This window comes from Lasioglossum baleicum, chromosome 5 (assembly GCF_051020765.1).
Source record: "Lasioglossum baleicum chromosome 5, iyLasBale1, whole genome shotgun sequence".
Taxonomy (NCBI): domain Eukaryota; kingdom Metazoa; phylum Arthropoda; class Insecta; order Hymenoptera; family Halictidae; genus Lasioglossum; species Lasioglossum baleicum.
The window spans coordinates 10,382,039-10,401,761 of record NC_134933.1 but is presented as its reverse complement, the minus strand read 5'-3'; the positions used below and the strand labels follow the sequence as shown (position 1 = coordinate 10,401,761).

At 42.0% G+C, this 19,723-nt stretch overlaps 1 protein-coding gene across 1 annotated transcript in view; it reads right to left on the bottom strand.

Moving 5' to 3' along the window:
• LOC143209156 (uncharacterized) overlaps positions 1–19,723 on the bottom strand; it is a 321,762-nt gene that overhangs the window by 68,261 nt on the left and 233,778 nt on the right. Inside the window, exons 5-8 of the mRNA XM_076424475.1 lie at positions 12,605–13,272; positions 11,132–11,473; positions 5,365–5,462; positions 3,976–4,094 (exon numbers count right to left, since the gene is read on the bottom strand). Of these exons, the coding sequence (XP_076280590.1) occupies positions 3,976–4,094; positions 5,365–5,462; positions 11,132–11,473; positions 12,605–13,272 (1,227 nt within the window). The remainder of the gene's footprint in view (positions 1–3,975; positions 4,095–5,364; positions 5,463–11,131; positions 11,474–12,604; positions 13,273–19,723) is intronic.

Sequence of the window (19,723 nt, the reverse complement as noted above, 5' to 3'; positions counted from 1 at the left end):
AACCGTTGTTTTCCACACAATATCAATAAAAATTGTGGGTGGGGCCGCTGGACCATTCTTAGTCTGCTAGACCCAAATTTGTACGTAATTTCTGTCTGTAAATAAGTATTGCACAGTAGGTCAGCAGATCCGTTGAATGAACTTCGAACGCGGCCGCAGCGTGTATAGATTGTTTCGAGCGCGAGATCGTTTTAAGATTCTATAGACACGAAGCGAACCCAGTGAAAGGCCATGAAAAGAAGCTCGTGGAATCAATAGACAACAATGGAACGTCAGCTGTCAGAAGGTGGCAGCCGATAGGGATTCATGAATATTGAATGTAGTTTTAAATAAATTTAATCCAGTATTCATGAGGCATGAATATTCATGCGGCCGTTATTGATGAACGCCGTGTTTTATTGACGCAGTTTGTGTCATTTCCACTGTTTCCGATCAGACGTCCGCGGAATTAATCTCGCCACCGTTCATCCTACCTTCTCTCTCCTTCTCAAGTGTCCACGCTTAAGCCGCGCGGCAACTTACATTATTACGATTCTTGAATAGTATGAATTCTCGAATATTCCACGGATTTTCCAATAATTTCTGGTTACACAATTCTCCACGGAAATGCCGTTGGACATTTACAGAGGAGATTAACTTTCTTTGTCAATGTACTAAATAGGTTTGTTAGACCAGGTTTATCCAGGTTGAATCTCCTCTAAATAATAAAAACTTTGCAAACAGTGAAAACATCCCTAACGATAGGCGCTAGATAACGTCCCCCGTAAATGCATATCAGAGACCAATTTCCATGAATTAACGAAGAAAAGCAATCTCGGAGGAACATGAAGATCAAATCTCGGCTGTTGGTCGTTCAAATTCACGGTCCCGAAAACTGGCATAAAAACAGCTCGGTCCAGCCTGCGAGATCTTGAAGAGCAGTAAACAGTGGAAACTGCGGGGCCTCTGTTGTTTACAGGACTGCTGTCTCCAGGTCTCTCGGTGACTCGAGTGTTCTCGATGAGGGAATGGTTAGGCGAAGGGTAATGAACAAAAGCGGCTGCGCGGGCAAAGTAGGTCAGAACAAATGCCGGCGAGCGGACGTTGTTTCGTTCGTGCAGCTAGCTACCCCCGTCACAGCCGTGACTTTCCAACTCGAAGTAAAATTTCTTTGGTGGCCTGTCGGGTCTTTCGTCGGACAAGGGGGCGTGTGTCGAATCGCTGCGGGAGAAAAAATCCCGGTCGATAAACGCGGCCCGAGAGCCCATTGTTCCCTGGAAACGATAACTTATGAGCTTCGCGTGACGCTCAAGTGCCATGGAAATCTCGGTGAAACCGGGGAAGCGCTCGTTGAATCGCATTCTCCAGCCGGTCCCCGCACAAAGAACGCTGGAGAAAGACGGGAAATGACGGACCAACGGGACAGGGAAGAAGAACAAACGAACCTTCGACGAATCAACCATTATGTCCTCGCGACAATGCCTGGCTGGAATAAACAGCTACCGGGACAATGCAGTGGCTTCGATGATCGCTAGAGATCGTTCTCGTCGTCGGATGACCTGACGGGGACTCGATTAGAGTAGATAGAAGATCCTGAGGAACAGGGACTTTTAGCTTCTTCAACAGTTCAGAATTCGGTGAAACTTTTCCTTGTGTAAGCAGAAATTTTTGCATTTTTCCTATGTCATCCTGCATATTTTGGCGAGAAAATGCCAAAAATCCAAGTTTCGATCCTAGGAGATCAGCGGTTCAAAATTACGAGTGTTGGAACTTGAGCAATCATCAGCGTTTTTCGAGCGGACTCGCTAGATGGCAGCACAAGCTCGCGGTGAATAACCGTTAACTTCAAACACTCATAACTTTTGAACCACTGGTTCCCTAGGATTGAAACTTGGATTTTTGGCATTGTCTCGTCAAAATCTACAGGTCTACATAAGAAAAGTAGAGTCCAGAAATCGGAACGAACCCCGGCGAATCCGGCGCCGCAGCTCAAAGAAATTCCAGGTAGTAGGAGTTAAGGTAGCAGCCGCCCGGCATTGCATAAGGCGGTCGGGACGATTGATAGAGGAACTCAGTCCGGCGGATGGGTCGGTCGAAGATGGACAGTGGAAGGGTAGGTCGTGTAACAATGTCAGTCTATCCGGGTTTGTTCTGCCCTACTTGGTCCTTACGGCGGCTTTTGTTCAGCGAGAGCGCCGCGCGCGCGGAGCCCTCTTCGGATCAGATCAGATTACCGGGCACGAGGCGCTTTGGCCGAGGAAATGCGGGTTTCCATTGCACCGAATTGGCGACGTAAGGGGATTGGGGGATACGCGAGACCTATCCGGCAACCCTTTCCAGATGGAAAGCCAGGCTACTAGCTTCTGGCCCGTCCCCTTTCCAGCCCTCTCTCTCTCTCTTCCTCTCTCTTTCTCGAATGTCCTTACTCGTCCCCGAAACCGAACACCGGAGAGAGACCTCCTTCCTCCGTCGTCTTGGTCAAGCCTTGCTCTCCTAACGTCGATGGGATTACCTTCCTATGTACCGGACTGATGCTCGAAGAACGCCCTCGGAAAATGAGACGAAAGATCTTCCACCATCGACCTATCTTCTCTCTCTGCTTTTTGATCCTTTTTCACTTTGTTTTTGCCAGACATGTTTTAACAGGACAACGAGAGCGGTTTTGTTTACGTTCCCTTTGACTCCCGACGCGACCTTCGTTCATTGAAACCGGGTTACGGTTAAGTGGCCGCGCAAAGTGGATTAGAAACGGCCACCGAACCTCCTCGAGCTGTCTTAATTGTGTTAGGGATTTCGCTCGGCGAACACTCCTACCGAGTCCCCAGGTAAGTATCCGGTGCGAGGACTTTTGTGTGCACTGTTACGATTGGTATCGTTTCGGTACTCCCGCAGATTTCGAAGATTGTTCGCTGTGGGTTCGTTGCGGCAGGATTCTGATTTTAGGGCTGATTGTACGGTTCGTGAGCATCTCCGAGGAAAATGGTCGGTGCGGTAATGTCTATGGGGTATGTGGAAATTCGTATTACTGAACGACTGAATCATTTTTGTTTGATATTTGAATCGTGTTAGATGATATTGATGTGAAAGAGAGTAGAAGTTCATATCTGTTGCGGTTACCTTTAATATATTAGGTTCGGGGGAGAGTTCTGTCGTATTTTAAATAAGCATTTTAAATAAGCTACTGAGAAATTAGGAAACAGGAATTGACAGGTTTTACAGAAATTATATCATTGAATAATATTACACATAAATTTTTATAAATTGATTCAAATGTTTTCTTTAAAATAAGAATCAATGAAGAAATGCATTCATATGTCCGATGATTCTCCAATACCAGCAGCAAGTGGTAGAGGCCCACGTGTGGTCAGACGCGTTCGATAAGTAGTTGGGCAAATATACGAGCCACAATATTCTATGAACAGCTATGAAGCAGACACTTGAGTACCGAGTAGAATGGGTCAGTTTATGGTCGGACACCCAATAACCACCGCGAACCTATATTCTCGCAGTTTAAAGTGTTCAGTTTCTCCGATCGTTCGTTCCTTTGAAATTGTTAAAATTTTGATCGAACGATACCAAAGGAAATAAAAACAATTGATACGAGAAATAAAAGTGACAAAATAATATTCAAGTATTTCTCATTTCCAATATCGTAAATTCTCTAATAAAATTCCGTGCGAACAATTCGCAGAATCATGGAATAAATTAATTTTCCAAATGATCGCCGTAAGTATCAATAAAAAAAAATACATTCGCCGATACAAAATCTGGCCGGCAATTGAAATATTTTTTTGTTATAATTTGTAGTTTTCATGTGTCGCATCAACCGCTTGTGTGGTTATTAATTGTTCAGATTAACAAAAATGTTTCTGAGTTACTGTTTACCGGTGTGAACGGCGTATTTCAGAGTGAAGCTGTTCGTATTTTTATTTTAGTTTTTATATGAGCATTTTTTCGGAGGGGTGAGAGTTTTTGAGGATGAAAGACTTCACTTACCGGTGACGACCACGTTAATCTTTTTAACCATCGGCGGATGCGTAGTAATTTGGCACTTGTACAGGCCGGAGTCCCTCGGGGACGCGTACCGTATCTGTAATCTCCAATTGCTCGGGTACCTGGAGGATCAAACAGACAGAAAATTTCATTTGCCTGTGATCGACCGCGACGTGCCAGCCCCTGAGAACGAGAGTGATTCGCGTCAAAACGCTCGGAAAATCGAGTCACCTCCATCTTTCTCCACCCCTTACGTCGACGTTCACCCCTCACAGGTTTAGTTTCCGACGGTGAAATCTGATTGATGGACGCATCGATTCCAATCTCGGCGGTTGGCACGTCCGTGTCCGACATTCCCCGCAAATATTTAAAACCCTTCACCGCCTTCTTTCATCCAAAATCACGATCGTTTGCCTCTTCGTGCATAAAATGTGTATAACGTATCAAATGTACGAAATTCTTCGTGGTATCACATACTATCATCATTTTTAAAAACATTTCAGTGAGCGAATTAACCCTTTGCACTCGAAGCTATTTTAACTCCCTATAATTTCCATTCCCTATAACCTTTTTTAAATTTTATGTATATGAAATTGGTATAAATACCTCATACAATACCTAAATGTTTAGTAGTAGTATATATTTATTTTTCCATTGATGATGATATTTAATAATCTAAGCAATATTTTGAATGATGGTACAGAAAATTTTAGTGGCGCCTCAGGGACGCTATTCGAGTGCTAAGGGTTAATAGTAATTTTCTAGTCTGACGTGAATAAACGTCTCCTGCAGAGTTGGGCAAACGCTAGTCACAATTATGATTATTGACTAATAACTCCGTAAGCTCTACACAAGTGACTAATAATTAATGACTAAGTAAAAACTTGATCGTGACTATGAGTAATGACTACATAAGTATTTGAGCGTAATGACTAATGAATAATGACTAAATTTTTATTAAGGATGAATATTGAATACTGACTATAATGGCATAACTAATGACTAAATACGCAATCAGAATTTCACTATGACTAATGACTAAAAATGGCAATAAGTTAAAATAAGACATAATAATAACAAAAAAAATAAATGTCCAAAGATTGACGACTGATCATTTAAACTAACTAATGATTAATCATAACTAATAAGCAATAACTAACGATTACTTAGAGTTGTGACTAACTAATGTTGTTATGACTAACTAATCAAAAAGATCTAACTGACTTTTTTTAAGTTTTAACTAACAATCAATCAGACTATTAGTTATTTTTAATTATTAGTTGATTTTTGCCCAACTCTGCCTCAGGGTCGTCATTCGAGTGCTAAGGGTTAATAGTAATTTTCTAATCTGACGTGAATAAACGTCTCCTGAAGGGTGTACATTTTCCTTACCGGAAGTTGAGGCTGATCCTCTGGTCAATACTGTATGTGTTCCTGCCAACGGTAAGCAGCCTGAACGAGTCCTCGCTGTGTTGCTGCAGCCAGGCGACCTTCAACAGTAAATATCCTTCGTTATTGCCCCATGAATCACGGATTCGAAGGTTCAGAAAAACCACGGGCATTGTGTCGAGGATGAAATAGCGGTTCCGGTGGAAAATTAATAATTTCGCGGCGAGCAATCGAGGTGGCATCGCGTCGTATCCGCGAGCAAATTGCGAGCAGTAATAATTTCTGGTTTCTCCCGTTCACCGAAGGCCAGGCTTATTTTTCTCATTGCGTTTTTTTCCTCCGCCATCTTCTACCCATTCCCTATTTTCCCATGGGCTGTGTTCGGGGCTCTTGTACGTGTCGAGTGTCGCGATAGAGGGATAAAGACGCCCGCGTAGACATCGACGAGTTTATCAAGCTTTGTCTACCCACCGGCCGCGCCATTGCGGCCATCACGAAAGGGTTTCTCGCAGGAAATACAAGGCCCCCCCTGTCAAAGCTTTGAGACCAATCATCGATCCGTTCGAATGGATCGCTCAAAGTATCGAGGTTACAGTCGCTGGGACAAAGGGGAGATTGATGGTTACACCGATGGATTTAATGGGATACGGCGGACGTAATCTGCAGCTAATTACTATTGATCGACGGGGACTCACAGTCGCTAATATTTGATACGCACCGCGCTGAACGATCCACTTGAGTTTTTACAAGAGGTACACTTGAATATTGATGTGCTGGTTATTGAGATGGGGATGACTTTTGAAAAACTGGATTAAAAATGCAGAATAGAAATCTGTTTCAGTCTGTTCCATTTTCGGTGAAACAAGCTTGAATTTCTGTCGGCGACAATGCATAGAACTCGGCAGGTGTGTCTGACTATCACGCTCCAATTCTACTGATCGCCAAAGCAATTAATAAAACGTGTGAAAATTGACAGAAACTGAAGAGTGACACAAAGAACATATGGAACGATTTCAAAAAAGCCAACGAGTTTGGGTTGGAAAATACTTTGTCATTGTCTGGCGATTGAAAGAAATAATAAAAATATAGTCAGTAGGAAAAACTGGATCGAAAATGTAGAATAGAAATTTCTTCTTTATCATTCCGCTCCATTTCCGAGCAAATCGAGTTTAAATTCTGGTCGAGTACATTGAATAGGACCTGGCAGACGTGTCTGACTATCACGCTCCAATTCTACCGATCTGAATGAATTCTCCAATGGTAACGCAATTAGTAAAATGTGTGAAAATTGTCAGAATCGAAAGGGTATCGAATAGAAAATGTGAAATAACGTTAAAATCCAATGTCATCGAAAAATAGTTGATCGTTCCTTAACAATTAAGGACAGCATTATAAATGTAGAAGAAAATTTCTCTCAGTTCACTCCCTGTTCCAATAAAATCACGTTTGAATATTAATGGAGTACATTGCATAGGAATTGGCAGTCGTGTCTGACTATCGCGCGACATAAACCTTTTAATCGCGATTTCCAGCAAAACGAAGTCTCCTATAAAAACTATTCGCCCGCAATTTCCCTTCAATTTTTAACGCAGGTTCTCCGGCGTATCGTTTAAACTATTATCAGTGAGCGCGTACATATCGCGGGCTGAACCGCAAAGTGCTCGAGTAATTTTTCAACGATCAGCAATCCGAGCGGCGATCAATGCTGCGATGAAAGTGTAAAGCGCCGCGTGTATCTCATCGCGGGTGCCATGAATGCCTGCCGGCGATCGTAATGTCTCGTCCGCGGGGTAATCGTGTAACGTATTGTATTTAAAACGGCCGCCGCGGGCCGTTCGCACTCGATTAATTAACAAATCCGGGGGATTCCGCGGGACATTTGCATAAAACGACGCCCGTTTAACGGCGTATAATTCCCCTCGACCCCGGCCGAACGCGAATCGTTTTCGTAACCGTCGCGTAACAGAACGCCATTGTCGAGAGTATTCGAGCGTACATGAGCAGCGTCGCGTGTCGTTTGATCAATCCAATTCCGTAGAAATTAAACAACTACTTGAAATCTTTTTCGTTTATTTCTACAACCCTGTAATGAGACGAAAGTCGCTTCATAAAATTGAGAAATTGTTTCAAACATTTTATTATTGGACAGTCCAGGCAGAATTCACTTTATATTTGTTACACTGCTTTATTTTGTATCTTGATGAAACATTGATTGAGGTTACAGATGGTTTCATAAAGCAGACAAAATATTGCGAATTTATTGTTAAATTTATCATTGAAAGAGATGATACGAGATATAATATTAACTGACAGGAGAAATATTTGCAAATTACATTGTTTCAATTATTGGTTTCATGAGATTTCAGATATGCGATTGTATTTTCTGCATAAATAATTAGAACGAGCTGAATGTTCTCTGAAACTGAAACAAAAATTAAGACAGCAACTGCCAAAGAATTCTCCCCACAGTTCCAAGCTGATCTCCAAAAACTGTATGGAAAATTCCGCGATCTAATTAATAATTAAGAACGACGAAGCGCTCGGAAGAAACCACAAGATAGTTCGCCGGAGTTTTTCGATTCCCCGGAGACCCGTATTGTTGTTAATACATTAGAGTACAGTTCGGTTTGTTCGTCGAGGTGTGGAACAAAGGTGGGAAAGAGCGAGTGTACAAACCTTAAATGAAAAGCCACACAGCCACGTGGCTACAAAAGACTCCTTGTTAGTCAATTTGTCGTGTAATTGAACGAACCTCGGTCCTCTAATGTTTACAATTAACCGGGCACCTTTGTCGTTATTCTATCAGCGGGATAGCATACGTTCACGTTCCGTTTTCCTTTCGCGCGTGCCGCATAGCGTCCGACAAACAGGGCAAGAATAAATTTGATGATACCATTCAAAATCCAGACCCGCGGTGGAAGGGCCCTTTGTTCCCTACGTCACATATGGAAATGTAATTCCGCGAACTTCACAAGTCGCGGAAAATGTCAACGCGTTGGAAACGCTTCGACGCGTGCCCGGAATTCTGTATCTTCGGTGAGACAATTAGGCTAACGTATCGATCACGTGCACAGGCTGTTTCAAAATTATTTCTCACTTCTGGATGGGTGAAGAAAAATTGTCAGTCGTTAATTGATAATATAAATATATAGTTCATTTCTAAACATTGATAATTCTACCCACTGCTCGAACACAGACTACTCATAAGTTGTGGCTATTGGCACAACACGCGTCATTTCACAGAACGAGTACGGCTCATAAATGTCGTTATCACGGAATAATCGAAAGTTTCCTCGTCCTAGGCCGTCAAAGTCCGCGACAGGCTAGTCAAGAAGTTGGCCGGCTGCCTCGTTGTTTCGCGATTAAATTCGCACAGCGCCGTCGCATAAACTCGCTTGATATTCCCGGGGCGTATCGATGCGCACGGACGACCGCTCCTTTTCGTACTTTGGCACGGCTGCCGTCGGAATCGGTTTCGCATTACGTATTCCGGGGAATATGAATCCATCTGGAATCCCAAGCGACCGACCACTCTCTCTCTCTCTCGCTCTCTCTCCCTCTTCATCGCGGAATTCGATGAAAACCGACGCTGATTTCCGCGCGAAAATTTCCGCGACAGCCGCGACAGACGAATCCCGCGATCGTCCCTCTTTCTACGCCGTTTTCCCTCGAACTGCCCTAATCGATCGCGGAATTGTGATCGATTTTGGTGAAATTGATCTTAACGGGTTTAATAGCTTGAGAATACCACGACAGGATTTTTAAAAAATCTATATAGCATTTAAAGTCTACAGTCTAATAATTAAGAATGTCATTAACATGTTCGATACCACCGTCACAAATATGTGACATCCATAATCTGACAGTTCACTTAAAAACAGTCATTTTGTGCACTTCGTTGTTTAAAGTCATAGTCGAATGCATAATTTTACGTTGCATTTAATAAAACTTTCGAACAAGTAAGCAACGAAACAAATGCTGGTAGCGAATGTGTTAATGAACCATTTTTTTTGGTGAAACTGATCTTAACAGGTTTAATAGCTTGAAAATGCTACAATAATATTTAAAAAGATCTATATAGTATTTAAAATCTGCAGTCTAATAGTTAAGAATGCTATTACAGGTATTCATGATGAGTACACATTAAACTGGGGTAGTCTCGTACAAATTTTCTGAAAACTGCGTCACCAAATAATTATCTCCATGTCGAAGAACAGTCGATAATTGGCCCGACATTTCGAATTCAACATTTGTCATAATTATTCTCGATGAAACGATATTGGGACAGTATAAACCTTCTTGATTAAAAAAATAATAAGTAGAGAGTGATCACTCGAGCTCAATATTAAATGCGTTTCATCGAACCCTCTGTGTGTACGTTCCAAGCAGTTGATTGCTGATATATTCGAGAGCCGCAACGCACTTAATTTTTATCAAATTTGTATCAATCGTGGAATTAACGCGACCGTGTCCCGGACATGTTGAAGCGGTGCTAATGAATTATTATTCCCTTCTGCGAACAAAGAAATGCGTGTATCTACGTGTAAAATTATTTGATGAGGTGAAAATCGCGAACGACGAGTAATTGTGACGTTCGACTCGCTCGCTCGCTCGCTCGCTCGCATCAATATCAATATCAATATCATTGATTGAAGGAAACCGAATATTTCAGTCACCGGGGAACGCAGGAAATCGTAACTTACGATCTCATCCATCATCGTTACATTACACCCCTGGATTTCATGGTGATCGTATTAAAAGGGAGTATTGACGGATGCAGAAATCACGAGGAAGTGCAACCGTGCCATTTTTCCCGACACTCGTTTGTGTATTGTGAATCTATATTTACAATGGGTAAATGAAAATTTCTTGGTAGTTTACTCAAAACTCTATTTTCTATGAGACCGTATTTTAATCCGATTGGTTAATACAGGAAGAGACTAGATAAATTCTCTCGTCTACATCGCGGATGGTGGATCAAACCGGAAACAAGTTCTCACCTGGCGCTTCATCATCGCGAGACCTTTATATATCGTGGAACGCGGGAGATCATAAAAATCTAACAAGACCGTTGCAGCCGGTTTTTCATCATGCCACCGTCCATCCTATTTTGCGAGCCGCATCAAACGTCGCCTCGTAAAAGCGCCGGAATAATACACTGAATTCACATGGTCGACAGAGACCGAGATATACGCACGGCAAACGAAAAAATAATCAAACGAAGAATCCGAGCTTTTTCGAAACGCTACGACCTGAGACGATCGTCGAATAGCAACAATCAGAAATCGTGCCTCAAGAAATCACTCCCACTGACACAATCAAATAATGTCTTTTGGGTTTAGCATTTTAAAAAAATATTTTCTTCCGTTTTATAATTGTGTTTCATTGTTATAATTTTGCATTAATATTAGGTTGTCCCGGAAGTTCGTTTCAGTGCAAATTCAGAGTAGTTCTTAAGAAAACCAATGGCATGGTTAAAAAAGGTGAAGCTTAAGGAGTAATAAAACATTAACGAACAGAAGATTGCGTTGTTTGTGTATGCTGATGTTATCTAGCAATATGGAATGTGCACGTAGTGAAAGAAACTTTTAGGACAACCGCAAAGTAGTCTTCTACATAAAACTCGACAAGAAAAACGTCGAACAAAAAGCCCAAAAGCTCATATCGTGCTACCAACGTCAAAAACTCGTTCCCAACAGCAATAAAACATCTTGGTGAAGGGAAACACGAAAAGCGAGAGACAAAAGGTGCAAAAGCGAAAATAGCTGACCTCCTTGTCGCCTAGCATGCCGATCCTGCAATCTAGCAGCATAGTGCTGCCAATCCTTGCGGTGACGTTCGCGTCCTGATCCCCGTCCTCGAAATACGGTCCGAACTTGCCGAAGGCGCTGCCGACGGTGGGCAGCACGAATTTCCTGGCTGGCAGTGTCCTGTGTGTACTGGCCGAGTACAGCTGATCGTTCTCGATCTGTGTTCTGATCGAGGGCTTTATCTCGTAGAACGCTTTGGTGGACTTCCCGGAGCCCAGCAGGTGATTGTTCACCGTCCTCGAGTGCTCCTTCCTGTTCTCTTTCCTGCGCTCCTCGTCCCTCTGACCACTGTCGAATCGATCCTGAAGCACCGAAATTATTTTACTGTTTCCCCTCTTCTATATTCCCCGTAACCTCGAAACGCCTCGTTAAGGGCATCGCTGTGAATTAATTTTTCTGGCCGAGAAATATTCTACTTTTACTAAAATGTTCTATTTTTCAATCTGAAAAATCCAAATATTAAGTTACAGGCTCTCCTTAATTATCTGGTTCTTTGTGTTGTTTTTTATACAGGGTGAGTCACCTAACGTTGCCACCTCAAATACCTCAAATATCTGAAGGACAAAGTTGAATGCTTCAGTGAGGCTCACATGATACCAAAAATATTTTTGTTTTTGTGTGATTCTTTGTAGAGATATCCAGGTCATCTTCATTTTTTAAGATGGAATGAGGTATTTTTTAATAAATCAATCTATGCAGCTAGACATTCGTTATAAAAAAGTACTAACCTATGTACGTCGAAAAATTAGTAGCTCAGGAGATATTTCAATTTAAATTATTCTAAAACACCATTACTGTTGTACTAAGACGTTACACTAGTAAATAAACGCTAATGTCTTAGTACAACAGTAATGGTGTTTTAGAATTATTTAAATTGAAATACATATCTCTCCTGAACTACTAACTTTTCGACATACATAGGTTAGTACTTTCTTATAACGAATGTCCAGTTGCATCGACTAATGTATTAAAAAATACCTCATTCCATTTAAAAAAATGAAGGTGACCTTGATATCTCTAAAAAAAATCACATGAAAACAAAAATATGTTTGGTATCAATTTTGTGCTTCAGACATTGACGTATCTTCAAAAATAACAAAGATATTTGAGGTGGCAACGTCAGGTGACTCACCCTGTATAGTGGGCGGTTCAAAAATTGAGTCTTACATATTCCGTTTACAAGAGGTCCATTATTTTCTTTTAACATACAGGGCGTTTCAAAAATTGATATCAATGATTCTACAGCCTCTTGCTTGGAACTGTTCCTCAATACTAAAGTTACCAAAAAATGTTCTATTCTTGAATCTAAAAAATCTAAAAAATTTAAAATCTAAAAAATTCTTTGTCTCTCTTTTTATATAGAGGCTGATTCAAAATTGAGTCTTACATATTCCGTTTCAAAAATTGGTATCAACGATTCTACAGTCTCTTACCTGGAACTGTTCTTCGGGAGGAGGCACAGGAAACGAAATGGCCCTGATGTCCTCGACATTCCTTTGGTCATTGGGCCTAGACTCGGTAGGGATTCCCGAGATCCAGGTAACTGTCCCATCGAGAAACTCTCTGTTATGCGTCTCGGGAACAGACTCGACAGCTCCGTCTTCGTCTACTCTTTCCAAAACACCGGGTAAACCCTCGTCGTCCACCTGGGCGTCCTCTAACTCGCTCCTCCAAGGGAGTTGATCCTCCCAGGGGATAAAGGTCGACGCTTCCGCTCTGCTTGGCCCCGTCGACGGCAAATAATCCCTGCTGGTGTCCTGCACCTTGTTTCGCGGGTTGTCCAGCTCATCCTCTCCCTCGGGAACAGCCTTTTCGTCCCACACGTTTCCGGATGAAACAGGACCCAGCAAAGACCCGCTCTCATCCCTCTGAGGCTCTCCGAAGGCTATAGCTTCGAGTTCAAGGTCGTTGCGGCTTGCAGGGACCTCATTCGACACGCTGGTATCCATGGGATCGTTGGCAGTGTCGTTTGAGCGAGTATCCAGGCCTGGGACACTGACCAACGTCCAGTTCAAGGTCCTCAAGTCTTCGTCGACTGGGATCTGCCGATCCTCAGGGTCGACTTGTGCTTGCATCTGATCCATCACTATGCTGCTAGATTCTGCAGCAGAAAGTGGGATGATCGGTTAAATAAATCATATACTTCGCAGAATTAAAACAGATTAAATAACACAGGTCAAAGATTATAATCTCGAAAAGTGTCCGTTTATGTAACGAATTTCTTGGAGATCATGAGAGATGGATGCCCGAGAGATCCGGCATCGTAATTTTCCCGTTCCCGACATTTTATTATGATGAATCTGGCAATCTTTTAATTAAAATTCACCTAGCACGCTTGCTACCAAGTCTCTTGGCTCATTTTTATACGCGATATCGCCCGGCGGCGTAACCTCGAAAATCTTCGTTCCACGCGAAAAATTATAATAATAGTCCGGTATACTAGTTTCTTGAAACCTAGCCCACTACATTTTCGTAAAAGTAAGAATATCATTAAATAAACCGATCAAGAGATTAACGACAATATTGATCAATAAAGTGCACCAATCACTGTCTAGCATTCGCCGAACAAATTTCCTTTCGTTCGCCGCAGAGAATCATCATAGAATTTCGGTATTAAGCGTAGAATACCCGTTCTCCGTGCTGGGATCTCAGTTCCGCTCGTCATGCTTCCGGCGGCTCGCAAAATTCCGCCGACACACGCTCGCTCGCTTCGAGATCCGCCCGCTGGATGTTGCAATTCGGCAAGAAGCGCACGGCTCGGCGCCTCCTTTCCCGACGCGTACAGCACGCGATTCGACGCTTTTGTTCACGGATCCTCGAGAACCGAGAGTTCTACTGCGAGAATGCCTTCGTAGGATTCTCCGACAGGATCCGCTATCGATGCATCTCTTTTTAGTGCTCATCGAAAAGTGACGTTTTATCATCGCGCGAGAAGCGGCGCTTTTTCTCACTCGCTCTCGTAAACCCGGTGGCTCCGATAACAAGCAGAGAGTAGTATCGTGGCCCTCCGGCGGCCTCCAGCTCTGTACTTTTCAGGACTTCCAAGAGAAATACGCGTCATTTGTAATTTTACGTCGAACAGGATCTCTCAGCGATATACAGCTCTCTCTCTCTCTCTCTCTCTCTCTCTCTCTCTCTCTCTCTCTCTCTCTCTCTCTCTCTCTCTCTTCTTTTAGTCTGTATCTTCGTTTCCCCGCTCTCTCAGTCCCGTTCTTCGCTTCACTCTCTGTTCCCGAGGAAAGTAGGTTGGAGGTATCGACTGGCTCTTTTTTTCCCCTCGTTCGAACACGTACCGACGATTTGTTCCTCTCGGCTCTATATAATTTATTTCTCTTTTGATCCTGCTCTCTCCGGCCGACGATAGCGTTCGCGCGGCTCCCAAGAATCGCAGTGTTTCGAATTGCCGGTGAAAAGCAGCGAACGAGTGTTTCCCCGGAAATGATAGTATTCCTTGAGACGTTATCGACGAGCCAATTCAGCTGAGTGCTCAGACGAGCTGTGTTTCTACTGGCATGAGACCCACTATTCTTCGAACGCCAGTGATACTATTATTTTGAACGCTTTACTTATTATATCCAGGGACCAAAAATGACAGCTATTCTACAATTTTCTACGATAAAAATCATTAATAAAAAGTTTATTATTATTGCAATTTAAGGTAATGTACACAAAACATAAAGAAAAAAATTCGAAGAACAAAATGATTAAAAAATATCGATTTTTATACTTTTTGGTTACGAATAGTTTGGTTACGAAGTTATTAGTGTCCAAAGAATTGGATCCTCCTCGATAACTGTTATCGATGAGAGAAATTTATTTCTATTGCTCATTACAGTTATCGATGATCGAATTTCTTTTCACTTGTTCATAATAATTATTGATGAGAAAATTCAATTTGGTTACTTATTTATTGAGTTGTCTACTCTTTTTCGGATGGAGCAAGCCTGTGAAATTCATTGAGAAGGTTTCGTACAACAAGACGAATCAACAGACCATAAGAACAACACAAAATCTATTTGTTTGTCAAATTAAATTTTGATTGCAGCAATGAATTTTACGAATGAGAAATTTATGAAATAATTAATTGTAAACCATTCGAAAGTTGTACTATTTAATAATAACTATTACAAATTTCTCTGATCTGATTGATTCATAACTGTTCTGTGCGATCGAAATAAATTTCTCTTATCGATAACTGTCATGAACGATCGACATAAATTTCTTCCATCGACAACTGTTATGTTATAAGTGATCGAAATGAACTCCTCTCAACGATACCGTTTACCAATAACAAGAGAAAAAATTTTCGGTCACTTATAATCCTTATTTGTAACCAATACAATTTTAGTCGATGAAGTACTTGTTGTTCTATAACTTTTTTTCTTTTTCGTTATAACAGTTATGGTCCCTGATTATTTAATATTTCTGGTTTTGTCGCCAGTAGTCAAATCGGCATCATTTATGCGAAATAAAAATGTTCAGCAGCAATTGTGGGTAGCGGAAGTTAAATAAAAATTGATTTCATCCCCTAATATTTTTTTACACCTGAAAACAATAGAACACTAGTTTTAGATTTCTCTAATTTTTCGCTGTTTTATATTTCATCCAGCCAATTTCTCTATAAATGCATAAAAAGCATCAGCAGTGTACTGATGAAAACGAGGATATAAAATTCTTTCGAAAAATTGACTGAAAAATGTGTATGGAAACCGAATGAATACGTTCCGTAGTTTTACGCGACAGGACGTATCGGGAGCGTTCACTCGAGTTTCAAATGAAATTCTCATGGTGGCTGTATTTTTTCGGAGAAGTGGGAGAAGGCTGGCGCGAGTTCTCGGAACAAAGAAATTAGATAGCGCCATTGTCACCGCTCTGGTCGGCGTCTGGAATTTTTCCGGGGGCACAGTAGATATTTCGTTCCGACGGAGCATTCCAGCGCGACCGACTACCGGAAGAATGCAACGAAATTTTAATCCGAGTTATAACTCCACCGGTAAATGGCGCAGAGTTTTGCCAAACGTATGGAAAGAATGCGGAATGAGCCGAGAACACTCCTTCGCGAGCGTTCGCCGATTTATGCGTCACTTTGTCTCCATTCTTTCAAACTTTGCTTTCCGACAGTCGCGCGGACGCGTAAATTGTTTAGAATAATCCGGCGACGACTGGCGAATTCTTATTTTCCGTGCTCAATTTTTTCGAAATGAAAATATAAATTAGTATTAAATGAAACATTGCTGACGCCAGTGGTATTAAGGAGATTAAGAAAAGCATACCCTATTAAAACGAAGAAGCAGAAATGCCAAAAGCCGCCTTTGAAGAATTAATTAGTATGCGTAGCTGGAAGAATGATGCCAGAACAAAGTGAAATAATAACCGTTTAAATCAAGCAGAAACTAAACCGAGAGAAGCGAAGTCACCTTATCGGATCAAAAAATTAAGAAGCATCTCTCTCCAGCTAAAAATTACAAGCTCAGGAGGAGTTTGTTGTAAATTGCAAAAACGGAGGTGCTTCCACCGTCCTGTATCTTTTATGAAACACCGTGAAGCTGCTTGGAAAGTGGAGCAAACATTTTTTCTTGTGGCGGAGCTGAGGAAGGGTTTGATATAAGGGCAGCCCTCAGCATCGTGGGCGTTATTAGTTTCCCTTTGCGTCAACATTGGCCCGAGGAAAGGCCCTGTTTCATCGACTGCGACGTCCGAATTGTTCAAACGAAACGCGATTATTTACTCCGCGGCCGACTATCGCCGCGTAAGCGATTTCGCGCTGGCCGTCGATAAATGGTCGAATCGTTTACCGTGCTCGATCGCTCGGTCCAAAAAAGTTGGACACCCGTGGAAGTGGCACAGGCACACGTTCGCGTAAACCTATACACAGGCGAGCACACACACGGTCACGAAGCAACGAAGAGATCACAGTTCGCCGCTTTTTATGACGCGGCCGACCGGCCGGAAGTAATCTCTGAAATTCGTTTACGCGCAAACAACGCGCATTCCGAAGATCAATCGAGCCCGCGGTCGAAAATCGATGTCCTGTGACGGAGGCGACAGAAATGGCGTGCCAGAAAAAAACGTTTGCTCTGCTGCTCCCATTGTGAACCGTTGCGCCAAGCTCTTTACTACACATACCCGATCCGTTTATTCACCCTTTCCGACTCCCAGCTATTTTATTTCTCCACTCGCCAACCCCTATCGCTCCTTACTTCTTACCACCCTTATCGCTATTCCTACTGCTCGGACTCCGCACTTTGTCATCTTCTTCTCCCTTTCGTGTCCTCGATTCTTTTGTTTCCGTAATTACTGCATTTTTATCGACTCGGAATTGTTTCTAATGACTCCATAATTTTTCCACCTCCCTCTTGCAATTTCATCGACTGTAAAAAATTGTTTTCAATGGCCCCCTTGTTTTGATATCTCGTTCGAGTATTCTCTCTGAATTTTCGTCTCAGTGCTTGTCTGACTACACGCTGATTCGTGTGATTCTTTGTTTGAAAAATTGCTGCATTTTTATCCACTGTATGAAATTGTTTCCAGTGGCTCTACAGTTTGCCTTCCTCGGTTGTTGCTCCAGCATTTCTTCTTAATTAAGCGCCATGGCTAAGCAAAGACGAGGTTCTTGGGAGTTCACCATCTTCGCCGAACTTTAAATCAGAACACAGCTTCTCCAGGCGATGCTAGCCGAGACCTGTTCCAGCCGTTTTTAACGTGATAACGATATCCGTTCGCATAAGCAGCTCGCCTGTTTGCCAAATGCCGCGCGAGACACCGTATTCATGCAGAAAGCGTTTGGCCGAAGTGTGTCGTATAGAAAACTAATGCTTCCTAGCGTTTACTCTGGCAACGAGCTTCTGGACTCTGGTAAGAAACATTATAATTGGATGGCCTTCCATTGATAAACTGTCCATTCAATTTTTTAAATCTCTGTTTCTGAGAACACTGTTGCATTTATTCGTCCAGATTGCATATAAAACTCCATATGAAATGCATCGTGTAAGACGTACAAAGAGAAATAAGAACGTAAATATCATATAATGGTTTCCACACTGAGCTTTTATTTGGATATCATGCGAACAAACGTGTGACTCGCCGTATTTTCGTGTGCTTTTCACTCCATAGAAGATCAAAGACCTTTCGATATTCTCTCCCAGAAAGCACAACCCTTCCAAGAAATATTTCCAATCTGAACAATGCGACCGTCGCGCAGGTTCTCTTGTTTCCCCATCGAAATTGAATTTAATATGCGAAACTTTTAACGACGCAATTTCATAATCTCGTAATTCATAGGCGAGTGAAAAAAAAACATATTTTTTTCAGGCAAGCACATGCATAAAGAAGGACCGGGGGAACTCGTCGAAAACGCATGTTCTCGAGCCGCACTCGCAATCCCCGTAACACAACTTCAGAGATTAAGCTGTAGACAGACGCCCGGGATTGCAAAAACGGCTAGAGAGGAGCGGGTGTGAGTGTGGGTTCGCGCAAAAAAGTTCCGCTAATTTTACGTAATTACAGACCGAAGTAGGGGAGCGCGATCGGTCACGTAACTTCGCTTAATTGTAGAACGCCGCTCATCGGTCATAATTTCCCAATCCCGAGGCTGGATTTGCGGGACGTACCGACTAGCAAATTCTCCGGATTACTTTCGGCGAATACCTTGTTTCGCGAACGGGGCTTGTCGCCTCTGCTCGACGCCGCGGCGCTCTCTTTTTTTCTCTCGTCCGACCCATGCGGCTCGGCACCGCCACCTACTTTTTGTTTGCGACGAGAGTTCGCGACGCTCGATGCAATTTTTACACCAAGCGAAAACAAGGGCTGCCGCCTGAACTCCGGAGAAATTTCCGAGGACGTTTAAGACGCTCCAATTCCAAAGAATTACACATTTTTTATCAGAGAAATGTTCGAAGTAGAATATTCATAACGATACAGTATTATTTTTAAGGGGCGTATACTGGAATGTTCTTTGGGATGCTCGTCTGACCATGTTTAATACGCTACTACTTAATTGAATGTATTCAAAGATGTCCAAATAAATATATGGAGCTAAAAATCTTCAAAATAGAGTATTCCTAAAAATACAACATTGTTTTTAAAGGGCGTATATTGAAATGTTCTTTGGGATATTCGTCTGACCATGTTTAATACGCTACTACTTAATTGAATGTATTCAAAGATGTCCAAATAAATATATGGAGCTAAAAATCTTCAAAATAGAGTATTCCTAAAAATACAATATTGTTTTTAAAGGGCGTATATTGAAACGTTCTTTGGGATATTCGTCTGACCATGCCCAGACGCTACTACTTAATTGAATCTATTCAAAGATGTCCAAATAAATATATGGAGCTAAAAATCTTCAAAATAGAGTATTCCAAAAATACAATATTATTTTCAAAGGTATTCAGAGATGTCTGAATAAATATTTGGGCTAAAAATCTTTAAAATAGACTACTCCTAAAAATGATCATACTGTAATGACGAATATCCACGTCAAACGCCGTAAAAAATTACGATAAAAATGAATAAAAATTGTGGACGGTCTACGCAACTTCAGAGTTGAA